A 12,608-nucleotide genomic window follows, 5' to 3' on the forward strand; every position below is an offset into this window, starting at 1 on the left:
GTGCCACAAGAGTTGTAGGTGTGAGCTATTCATTATGACAAGTTTCCAAGCTCTCATTCTAAACTCTAGGAAGTATTAGCCCAATTTACTTAGCCTATCAGGACAGCACTCATCCTAGGAGCCAGTCTAGTGAATGTTTGCTGTATCATCACCAACACATGTATACCCTTCCTTAGATGAAGAGACCAAAACTGAATAGCAGTCCAGGTGTGGTCTCACTAAAATCCCATAGCATTACAGCAAGACTGTCTTGTTCTTACACTCTGATCCTCTTGCAATAAAGGCCAACATGCCATTTGCCTTCCTAATTGCTTGCTGTACCTGCATGTTAACCTTGTGTTCCTTGTATGAGTAGCTAGCAACAAGGAGCAGGGAAACCAATGAATTGCACAAAATACCTTCAATTGCCACCTTGCTTTGGCAATAATCTGAGAATATGTAGTATTTAAAAATAAGTCTAAAATGTATTAATTCACAAAACTTATTTATATACACCTGTAAAATATTTCTCGCCCTGTTGTATCTCCAAACAAAGTTTTCCCCTCCCATGGCATCTGTAACTTCTGCAGTCTGAATCCTTGTTTCACAATGTGAAATCGCAGTCTGCATAATTTGAAGAGGATGCTCCTCAACTTCTGGCCCCACTTTATTCCCAAGTTCTGATCTTATATCACCTGGTGCAGAGGGAGACAGTTAAGTTAGACCTTGTGAATCTACTCCTGGGCCTGGCTAAGATGGCCACCTACAGGTTTAGGTTGGGCACAGCCTGTAGGGGTGATTGCTCTGGCTGCCTGCCTGCCTGCCTCTCTTCCACGATCTAGTTCACGCCCAGGTGGACCTGGAGAGGGTGCACCTGGTATCTGCCAGTTCATTTCAGACCTTCCGCAGTTGGTGGGCAACACAGATAGGGTAAATAAAATAAATAAGATCTATTTCCTTTGTTTTTGTTTAAGTTCTCTATTAGTTATACCCCTCTAAAAAGGGGACACTTAAATTTTTGTTTTGCTGTTTCATGATGGTTCATGACCATCTGCCCAGTGCTGCTTCTGAGGTGCACAACCTTGCAGCAGTCCAGAAATTTATCATCCAGGGGCAAGCAAGCGGCAAACAAGAAGTGGTCCTTTTATGATATGCACATATGGTGTCGCGGGCAATCTTAAAGGGACCGCCCTGTGTAACAAACAGGCCTTGCACAGCGATGGGAAGTTAGATGGAACATTGAATGTGTCCTTGTAGTTTAATTTGGAAAAGCACCATGGAACTCCAGACATTTTCCTTTCCCGCAGGTTAACTTATACAGTTGGACCTTTTGTGCCAGCACTTACCAAGTCTCTGCGCATGTGCCCTATCCATGTCCAGCTTTAGCATTAAATTTAATTTCTGACAGATCACGTAGGTGTTCTGGTTCTGTTGTTGGATTATGTGGAGTCCTTCCACTAATCTTGAGTCCGGGCGGACCTGCGTTCAGGTCTCAGTACCCGTTTCCCACCAAAGAAGATGCACTGTGCCCCTTAGCCCCATGCCTAGGGCATACCCGTGAGCGATGTCATGGAAGATAACGCGCAACATACGAATTAGGAGCAGAAGTAGGCTAGTCGGCCCTTTGGGCCTGCTCTGCCATTCAATAAGATTGTGGCTGATCTGAATGTGACCTGAACCCGACATTCCTGCCTATCCCTGATAACCTTTCACCCTCTTGTTAATCAAGAATCTATCTAAATCTGCCTTAAAAATATTCAAAGACTCTGCTTCCACCGCCTTTTGAGGAAGAGAGTTCCAAAGAGACACTCAACCTTCTGAGAAAAAATTTCTTCTCACCTCTGTCTTAAATGAGCAACCCCTTATTTTTAAACAGTGACTTCTAGTTCTAGATTCTCCCTCTGGAAACATCCTCTCCACATCCACCCTGTCAAGACCCCTCAGGATCTTAAACGTTTCAATTCAGTCGCCTCTTACTATCCTAAATTCCAGTGGAAACCTAACCTGTCCAGCCTTTCCTCATAAGACAACCCACCTATTCCTGTTATTAGTCTAGTGAACCTTCTCTGAACTGCTTCTAACACACTTACATCTTTCTGGATGAAAGGAGACCAGTACTGTACACAATACTCCAGATGTGGTCTTACCAATGCCCTGTACAACTGAAGCAAAACCTCCCTACTTCTATAATCAATTCCTCTCACAATAAATGATAACATTCTATTAGCTTTCCTAATTACCTGCTGTACTAACCCTTTGTGATTCATGCAGTAAGACACCCAGATCCCTCTATATCTCAGCTCTGCAATCTCTCACCGTTTAGGTGATGTTTTTTTTATTCTTCCTGTCAAAATGAACGATTTCACATTTGCCCACATTATATTCCATTTGCCAGACCTTTGCCCACTCATTTAACCTATCTATGTCACTTTGTAGCCTCCTTACGTCCTCTTCACAATTTACTTTCCTACCTATCTTTGTGTCGTCAGCAAATTTAGCAACCATTTAATCGGTCCCTTCATCCAAGACGTTTATATAAATTGTAAATAGTTGAGGTCCCAGCACTGATCCCTGTGGTACACAACTTGTCACATCCTGCCAACCAGAAAAAGACCCACTTATGCCAACTCTCTGCTGCTTGTTAGCTAGCCAATCTTCTATCCATGTCAATATGTTAGCCCCTACACCATAAGCTTTTATTTTCTGCAATAACCTTTGATGTAGCACTTTATCAAATGCCTTCTGGCAATCGAAGTACAATATAACATGTACCTAGGACATGTACATTCAGCTCATAAATGCTTTTTTTTACTGGACTCATCCTGTGTACTCATCATTCTTTCCCTCCAGGAACAAGCAGAGAGAAACTGTGTCAATTCATCCTATCAAAAATTCCCCTCCAATCACAGGAGACCACAAGCCAGTTTATTTCCAACCTGCTGTCATGACAAAACTCATCAAAAATCTTGAAGTACTGCCAGCTCTGAAGTGAATAATAAAATTTATGAAGACCCACCTCACTCCATTCTTTCCCATTAAAATCAATGCCCCTCAATTCTACCTAACCCTATTACTTCAAGCAATCTGCTTGCTTATTTGCATGTTGTTGATATTCTTTCTTTTAAATACATTGACCAGGTCTTTTGAACAAGAAAATGATGGGCAGGAAAAGACTAGATGCCCCCACATTCATGATGCCTGAAGCATCATTTATGAGACATGTGAAAACTCCCAGCAACCATGTAACATCCTGGGAGAGGCAAAAATAAAAAGAACAAAACCCCAAAACTAAAAACGGGAAAAATCTGTGAAATTTCACTCCGCTCCCTCAGGTGATTGAAACCAGTCCAGGAGACCACTTTAACCATGCTCATGTTACTCATTGAATCATTTGTCTTTTATAAGATGTGATCTTTACCCCAGCCAAGAACCAATCCAGCTCCCTTTTTTTTTTGTAGCATGCTGATGTGTATGGAAATGTATGCTGAAGGTTTCAAAAATAAATTTCTAACATCAGTCTATTCCTATTCTTGAGTAGTTTAAATGCATTGCACGGACCTGACCCAATCTGTCAAGCAGAAATAATCTATCATCAGGCATGTAATCCAGCTATTTCATTATGTTCCATATCTCAATCAGGTTGCCTCTGAGTCTATGCTGTTCTAATGTAAAGAGGTTCAGCTCTCTAAGCCTATCTGAGTAAGGTTCTTTAATCTGGGTGTCATCCTGGCTCTCTTCTGAACCGTTCCCTCCGCACATCTCCAGTAAATCCAAACCCAAGGAATGAAGTTTGTTTTCATAGTTCAAAGCACTTAGGTTGTGGCTCATTCATGTTGCCTTACTCTGTACCTTCTGAGGATCTGCAATGAACTCAAGGTTGGGGGAAACCAAAATTGTACACCATACTCAGTGAGGTCTCACCAGAGCCTTGCCTAACCCCATTATTGCTGTGCTAGTTTTCTATTGAATAGTTTAAGCAATGTTGCCGAGCGTCCTTTATGCCTGGCAGCAACCTCCAGACATTGCTTGAACCTTCTGGGAATGGTCATTGCTCCCAAGTGCGTCTTTGTCACTTTAATGTGCATCCACTTATGCCATACTCTATATCTGTGTTCTGTTGCACATATCTGTACAAGTGCTCACACCTGTGTTGAAAAACATCTGACAGCCTTCGGCTAACTTCCCCAACCTATCTAAATGCAGACACAATCTATTCCCATCTCCTGAAGTCCTGACTACTGCACAATTCAGCATCAAGTTGAAACAACAGTGCAAGCTTTTGCTAGCTAGGTATGTTGTATTCATGTTCTCTGGTCCTTTGCTGAATGTTATGGAACTAAAATATCAGAATACTTCCATACTGTTAACTGTTTCCAAAATGTGCATTTTTAAGGAGTTTGCACTCATATAAAATTGAAAACATAATGCCATACCCAAAGCATATTATATCAACTTTTATGTAGTATTGGATATATTTGCATGCTCCTTATTTGTTGACTCTTAGTGAAATTTATACATGATCATGGTCAGTGTCGTTTCCTAGTCTGGTTTTGATCACCTGAAGGAAGCTGGGGAGAAGTTTTCCCTATATTTTAGTTTTGAATCTCTTTTCCTCTCCCAGAGGATTACACCAACAGACAGCAAATAAGATGAAAAGGCCTGGTCAGATATCTTAATGCTGCAGTTGTATGGTAGCAATGTTCCATAGTCACTACCATGAGCCATTTTTATTTCTTTCCTGGAAGTCGAGATTATTCACTTTGTTGCTTGCAGTTTATGAACACTTGTATGTTCCTGCCTACCTTGCAGTTTATGTGGTGTAATGTACAGTGAGTTTGCTTAATATTGCACCTGTGTCTCCTATCAGATTGGCTAAATTGGCATTCATTTTGCATTGTGACCTTGGCTGTACCATTAGGATGCAGGCTGCTGTGTAGGAAATCATAAGGAATAACTTGTGTCAAGCTGCAATTTACATTCTTAGTGTCTTTGACATAGTGAAACATTCAGTGGCACTTTGCAGGTGACAAAAAAAAATTGACCACTGTATTACAGAATGCAATGGAGCACCCTGCATTCTGCCCACAATTTATGTAGTGGGGGGAAAAAATCAAATGCTGCCGCATTAATTTTAAGTTGTGCTTTTTTTCTTGTAGAACTGCTGGGTGATATTTTAAAGGACCAGCCTCAAGAAGCTGATGGCATAGACTCTGTCATTGTCGTGGATAATGTACCACAAGTTGGACCAGATCGACTAGAGAAACTCCGAAATGTCATCCAGAAGATCTTTTCCAAGTTTGGGAAAATCACAAATGAGTTTTACCCAGAAGCAGATGGAAAGACAAAAGGGTATGTTTAAAATAAAGATTTGATTTAATGTAAATTTCTTCATTGTATCGCAAACCACATTAGCTGTATTTCTGTTAATGTGTGATTATGTACTGTGATCTGGTTCAACATAATAGTAACTAATGTATTATGAGATTGTATGTAACAGCAGTGTTTTTTCCAAAGTAATTAAATCTGGCAATCTTTCAGACTTTCTTTGTATTGCAATGTACCGTTACAAAGCCAACCTTTTCTACTGTAACAGTACTATGAGGCAACAGCAATTTATGTTTATATAGCACCTTTGACATAGTAAGATGTCCCAAAGTGCTTCACAGGAGTGTTATCAAACAAAATTTTATACCAAGCCACATAAAGAACAACTGCTTGGTAAAAGAAGTGAATTTAATGAGCACCTGAAGGAGGAAAGAGAAGCAGAGAGGTTTGGGGAGGGGATTCCAGAACTTAGGGCCTAGGCAGTTAAAGGTGCAATCATGATGGTGGAACTTATAAAATCAGGCATGTGCAAGAGGCCAGAATTGAGGGAGTGCAGTTATCTCCAGGGCGTGGTAGGGCTGGAATAGTGAAAGATAGTGAGTAGTGAGGCCATGGAAGGATTTGCAAACAAGGATGAGATTTTTAAAATCAAATTAGTATTAATCATGCACAATCAAAGAATTGCTGAGGAGTCTTCGTAAAGTACAAGAAATTGTGAAATGTAAGCGTTTTGTCACATATAGAGTTCTTTCTGCAAATATGTTAATACAGCAACTCAGGTTAAAATGGATTTGATATTCCGTGCAGTGGACCATAATACCATCCTTTGCCATGGGGATTTGACATTATCCCAATGATAAATGCTTGAATAAATAAAAGGAACAGACTTCTACACACAGATTGAACTCTGTACGAACAAAGTTTTCAGCCTGGCCAGAGTATTTAGACTTCAAGTCAGCATATTCAAAAGAACTGATGTTGTAGGCTTTTATCTAACCAAGAAGTAGACATTCAAAGATTTTACACTTAACTGTAATGAATAAACTTTGTGGTAACACCTTAATGTTCACAACTTTGTTTTTAGGTACATTTTCTTGGAATACAGTTCACCAGCATGTGCTGTGGATGCTGTGAAAAATGCGGATGGATACAAGTTAGACAAACAACATACTTTTCGTGTCAACCTCTTCACTGATTTTGATAAGTAAGTGTTAAATTATGGTGTTTAAATCAACTTCATTATTTATATTGGGAGTAAAAGCATTCAAACTGTGATGCATTTAATTTGGATCCCACAAACCGAGGGCTACTGAGGCTTAGGGATCCATTCCCATGCAAGAGGTTGAGGCAGAGCGGAGGGGCAAAGGGATGCAATGATAAACACACTGAAGTAAATTTTCTGATATTGCTTAATCAATTTTTTTAAAACAAAGTTTTATCCTGCTAGTTGCTAAAACATTGCTTAGCAGCATTTAATATTGTACAAAGTATCCTTACAACTTGATTCAGTTGACTTTGTATTTTCTTGCCAGATACATGACCATCAGTGATGATTGGGAAATTCCACCGAAACAACCGTTCAAAGATTTTGTAAGTCACGGTAAAATATGAAATAAACCTTAGATGACCACTGGTTTCCATATCACTTACTTTATTTTCAAATTCATTGTAACATTACTTTTGTCTGAAGTTCAGTATCTATATCCCAATATTCAACTTGTTGGCCCTTTCCTATTAGACAGTGTTATGTGTCTGGGACTTGATATCTAAATCCAAACCAAACCAAGCGGGTCCAGGCCCGTGCTGAATGTGTTGTATAATTGCTTTTACGTATTAGCAGCAGAAATATAATCCAACAGTTATCTGGGCGGCTGCCTGTATTGGGCAAATTATGCTGACCATTTGCTATTATTATGCGTGTCAGTTACAAAAATGCTACTTAAACTATATTAAATATGCCAAACTACTTCACGCTACTTGTACCAGCTAAAGTGCCAGTGCATACTTCAATCCCCTTCAGTTCTCCAGCACCATAAGTGAATCTTCCCTCTCCCACCTGCTTGGATCATTACAGGGTCATTTACTCAGAGCACAAAGTACACAGATGGAATTTGATGATACCCTCTGCTATTTAAACATTTTTTATTTACACCGGCCACTGCACATAGAGGGCAAATTACGTTGACACCAATGTGCCTGCTGTGAGCAGGAAGGACTGTAATGAAGGAAATATTTCCTTTTTCCGGCATCCCATTCCATTTGACAGGTTCTTTCTCTCTAACTGATAAAAGTTAATGCCAAGTTCATAACACTCTTGTATGTGTTATAGGGGAATCTTCGATACTGGTTAGAGGATCCAGACTGTCGAGATCAGTGCAGCATTATCTATGAGTCTGGAGATAGAACGGCTATTTTATGGAATGACATAAAGGAACCTGTTGTCATTGAAGAACGTGCAGTAAGTATTTATCTATATTTTAACTCTTCACTGGACTTGGACTGCTGCCTGAGAAAAGTCTTGGAGGAATAAACCTGTAAAAAGCAAATTAAGAACATAGGAAATAGGAGCAGGAATAGACCATTCAGCCCATTGAGCCTGCTTCATCATTCAGTGCAATCATGGCTGATCTTTGGCCTCAATTCCACTTTCCTATCACTCCCCATATTCCTTTGTTCCCTGAGAAATCAAAACTTGTCTATCTCAGCCTTAAATATATTCAACGGAGCATCCACGACCATTTGGGGTAGAGAATTAAAAAGATTTGCGGCCCTTTGAGTGAAGAAATTTCTCCTCATCTCAGCCCTAAATGATCGGCCCCTTATCCTGCAACTGTGCCTCCATGTTCTAGATTCCCCAGACTGGAAACTACATCTGAATGACCACCCTATCAAGCCCCGTCAGAATCTTTATATGTTTCATTGAGATCACCTCTCATTCTACTAACCTCCAGAGAATATAGACCCAAGTTACTCAGCCTATCATCATAGGCCAACCCTTGCCATCCAAGAACCAATCTAGTGAACCTTTGCTGTATGGCTTCCCAGGCAAATATATCTTTCCTTGGATATGGAGACCACACACAACTTCAGGTGTTGTCTTAGAAAAACCCCATATAATTTCAGAAGACTTCCTTATTCTTGTACTCTAATCCCTTTGTGTGGAGATTACTTATGGTGTGTTTTTGTTTGAATATAATCTTGGTAAAATGGATGTTCAAACAAATTCCTTATTGACTCTTGGTCAAAGCAATATATAGAGTCATAGAGGTCGACAGCACAGAAAAAGGCCCTTTGGCCCTTCGAATCTGCGCCAGTCAAACAAGTACTTAGCTATTCTAATCCCATTTTCCAGCACTAGGCCCGTAGTCTTGTATGCCATGGCATCGCAAGTGCACATCCAAATACTTCTTAAATGTTATGAGGGTATCTGCCTCGACCACCCTTCCCAGTTCCAGATTCCCACCACCATCAGGGTGAAAAAGTTTATTCCTCACATCCCCTCTAAGCCTCCTGCCCCTTACCTTAAACCTATGCCCCCCTGGTCATTAATCCCTCCACCAAGGGGAAAAGTTCCTTCCTGTTGTGCATAGCAAGACTAGAAGGTCCTAGGTTTGATTTGAATTTGCTGAGTTGTCTAATCTTGGTCAGGTTGACTGTTGTGCTACAGGTTTGGCTTAGGAAAGGGAAAACCAGCTATTGTCACACTCCTGATCACCATCTTTTAGCCCCACCTGGAGTGTATGTGTGGAAGTTGATCAAGGGCAAGATTAGGCTCAATGGTAACGTATTGTGAAATAAACTGCCAGCACTTACCATTCTGACTCATACACAAAGAATGACCTTTGACTCAACTTAAAAGATAGACTACATTTTCCTTTCACTGTACTAAGCAAAGTAATTTTGGATTGGATGCCCTGTGCTCTGGATGAACAGGAACCCTAGGTGGAAACAGTTAGTATTAAATCATTCAAATGCAAATAGAATAGATTTCTTAACATCTCAGGATACAGCTTATGAGTAATTTGGAAATGGCATATGGTAATATAGCATGGTTCCCCAAAGCACTCTCCACTGATTTTCTCTCAAATGTCTGGGTATGTTGTAGAGTGATTTATAAAGATGGATTGTTGTGATTAGTGAACATCTCCATTATCTATTCTATCGTGCCACTATCAGCATGGTAGAAGGTGAATTAAATGGACCTTGGTCTTTTTGTCTAACAATTCGTAAGCTGCCTTTTATGGAAAATGTTACGGTTTATTAATATCCCCTGTAATGTTTTGCTGCCGTATGGCTGAATAATTTCTAATATGGTTGCTTTGTTTGGGAGTTGTTAACTGTTCCAAAGCTATTTGCTCTTCTAGGCAATTTTAAATCTAAAACAGAGAAGTGTTGATATAAGGCTAACCTATAAATTCCTGTGTGTCAACAGAAATAAATGTACAAATTATTTATTCCCCATACATTAATGGCTCGTTGTTAATGAGCTGTAAGTGATTCCACAGGTGCTCAGTAATTTGGTTCTTGTAGCAAAAAAAGTTTTCTGAACCGTGTTTTTGGAAAATACTAAAATTATTTGTTATAGGCCTTAAATCAGAACTGCAGCATTGTGCAACAGGAAGCAGTGGATTTTGGGGGGGGGTGTGCTGCTACGTATCTCAGTACAGTTGATCTTTGTGAAGATCAGTCTTGCAGCAGCCACATTTATTCTTATTTTTTAACTGAGGAAAATGAGCGTATTTGGTGGAGTTCCTTAGTTGGCTGTTTGCTGAGCTAGGTTCAGCAAAGTTCAAACTAGGATTGTAAACGTGTTTTCTTTTTGTTGACAGCGTTGGACAGAGACATATGTTCGTTGGTCCCCCAAAGGCACTTACTTAGCAACGTTCCATCAGCGTGGTATTGCTCTTTGGGGTGGGGAGAAGTTCAAGCAGATTCAGCGTTTTAGCCACGCAGGTGTCCAGCTAATCGATTTCTCTCCATGTGAAAGGTATCTACTTTCATTAGATACTGGGCTAAAAGTCTCCAATATATTTTCCTTAACCTTGCCATCACAAAAGAAGTATTTTAGCTTTACTGTATTCTGAAAATGCTGAACTATGAAATATTTTACAATAACCTACCCAAGCAGTTCGCCCTAGGTTAAACAGGCTATATTCCCCAAGCTGGTGAGTCTTCTCTTTATGTGGATTATAGAGTTAATGTTTAATGCTGCGAGTTGGTGACCTTTTGTTAGAACAATTTGTTTCTCTCAAGATGCTGCCAGACGTGTTGTGTATTTCCAACATTTCCTATCTATATTTCAGATTTTCAGCTTCTGCAGTATCTTGCTTTTGCATTTTCATTATTTGTTTAATTTTCACTTAAATATTAATGTGCAACATGAGTATTGTGAGAATTGGTGGGACCTAATAGAGTGGCAGCTAGTCGTGTCATCTTTCTGCATATACCAGCTATATGTGATGCGGCATTCGGGAAAATAATCTATTTTTTCTTCTGTCATCAGCAGTGGTGCATTAAATTAATCTGCAAAAGTTTGACTTTTTATAGGCTCTATGTGATGTTCTGAGGATGTTTTTTCTGAGGAATGGTAATGATGAGCATCAGAACGGTTTCTAGTACCCAGTGTCCACCTTGAACATGTGCAGATACAGTGCAAGCTCTGCCCAGCAAAATGCTTTTGTCAAGCATATGCCACGAGGCACTAGTTTGTTTGCCATATTAGGCATCCCAGATGTGAGTGAGATTTCCAGTTGAGTGGCACATTGGGGTCAGTTTCATGCTGGTGCTTAAAAAGAATTGGATTGAGGCTGCCTAAACCTAGTTCATGTAGGATCAGCAGACAGCAAGTTTCATCCCCATTTGAGCTGGATTTCAAACCCGTGCCCAAATGATGAAAGTTTCATATCAAATATTAGCCTATTCATTTTCTCCCCTCCCTTCCTTTCACTTTTTTTCTTTATCTTTGACTTCAGTGCCTTTGAAGTTTGCTTCTGGCCTTGTGTAGTTGTTTGTGCTGCTGGTGCTAACACCAGCAACTTCATATATTGTGAAACCAATTCTGTGAGATAGATATGACAAAAAAAAATTTGTGAACACAGCCAATTTGTATTATTTGCTATTTCACAGATACATGGTGTCATTTAGCCCTTTAATGGACACTAAAGATGATCCTCAAGCTATCATCATTTGGGATGTGTTAACAGGCCAGAAGAAACGAGGATTTCATTGTGAGAGCTCAGCTCATTGGCCTATATTCAAGTGAGTGCGATCTGGAAAGTTCAAATGAAGAGTTTGCCTTCTTGTACCAAAAAGGTGTTTCATTGATTATTGATGAAAGCCAGCTTGTGTAATAGTTTGCTGTTTACATATTAAAGGACTTGTGTATGTGCATAATTCTTATTTTATCACCCTGATGTTACTACTTTTGGTCACACTATTTTTGCCACATGTCTGCAATCTTTTCTTAACTGATACCTATCTATATTTGCTTTTGTACACTCTTAACTGCTATCTTCTCTGTTTCACGTGGAGTTGAACTTTCCTAGCTAGCTAGCTTGGTTCCCTCTATACTAATCTGGAAAGTTGGTCTTTATCCAGTCTTCGATTTATTTACAAAGTGAAACATTACAAACATATACCTCCTGACTCAGCCACACCAGTTTCTGCAAGTGTCTCTTTTTCTATGCTCAAATGAAACCGCAATTAATACCCTCTACATGCATATAATTAAAAAAAAATTGATATACAATTAACACCCCTGCTATCCCATCAGTTCCCATTTAAATAATTAAACTTTTCTAGTTAACTGCTGGAGAAACCACTTGGATTTTTTTTCATTAAACTTTGGGAGAATTTCTCCATCTCTGCTTTACCCCCCTCCCGAGAGTGCATGTTTTCTGCTGCCGTGCCACCCAAGGTTCTCCACACTTGCCACTACTGACCTGCCCTCAGATGCAACAACTTTTAATCATTCAATTTTTTTCTTAATTGAACTCACAGCCCTTTTCTCAATACAAGTACACCCAACAACCCAATTTTCCTTCTGTTTCCTTGTTACCAAACCTGGCAGTGACTTCCTAGTGCTCCCACACATCAAGACCAATCTTTTAACATTACTTCGCTGCATAGTCCTCCTCTCTTTCCTTTCTCTTCATTACCATTACACAGTACCAACAAGCTTCTTGCAAAGTCAGCATTGAGCCTTGCATCTTGCCTCACTGTGACTAATGCATAATACAGTATTTCCAATGTAATCTGATTTTTTTGCAGCAAATTTGATATTTGAAGTATGGAATTTTAAGAAT

General features: G+C 39.7%; 1 protein-coding gene across 1 annotated transcript in view; it reads left to right on the plus strand.

Annotated features, from left to right (window-relative positions):
• eif3ba (eukaryotic translation initiation factor 3, subunit Ba) overlaps nucleotides 1-12,608 on the plus strand; it is a 40,787-nt gene that overhangs the window by 5,535 nt on the left and 22,644 nt on the right. Inside the window, exons 2-7 of the mRNA XM_078558677.1 lie at nucleotides 5,136-5,328; nucleotides 6,389-6,508; nucleotides 6,837-6,894; nucleotides 7,634-7,762; nucleotides 10,134-10,291; nucleotides 11,431-11,562. Of these exons, the coding sequence (XP_078414803.1) occupies nucleotides 5,136-5,328; nucleotides 6,389-6,508; nucleotides 6,837-6,894; nucleotides 7,634-7,762; nucleotides 10,134-10,291; nucleotides 11,431-11,562 (790 nt within the window). The remainder of the gene's footprint in view (nucleotides 1-5,135; nucleotides 5,329-6,388; nucleotides 6,509-6,836; nucleotides 6,895-7,633; nucleotides 7,763-10,133; nucleotides 10,292-11,430; nucleotides 11,563-12,608) is intronic.

Source organism: Cetorhinus maximus, chromosome 15 (genome assembly GCF_964194155.1).
Source record: "Cetorhinus maximus chromosome 15, sCetMax3.hap1.1, whole genome shotgun sequence".
Taxonomy (NCBI): domain Eukaryota; kingdom Metazoa; phylum Chordata; class Chondrichthyes; order Lamniformes; family Cetorhinidae; genus Cetorhinus; species Cetorhinus maximus.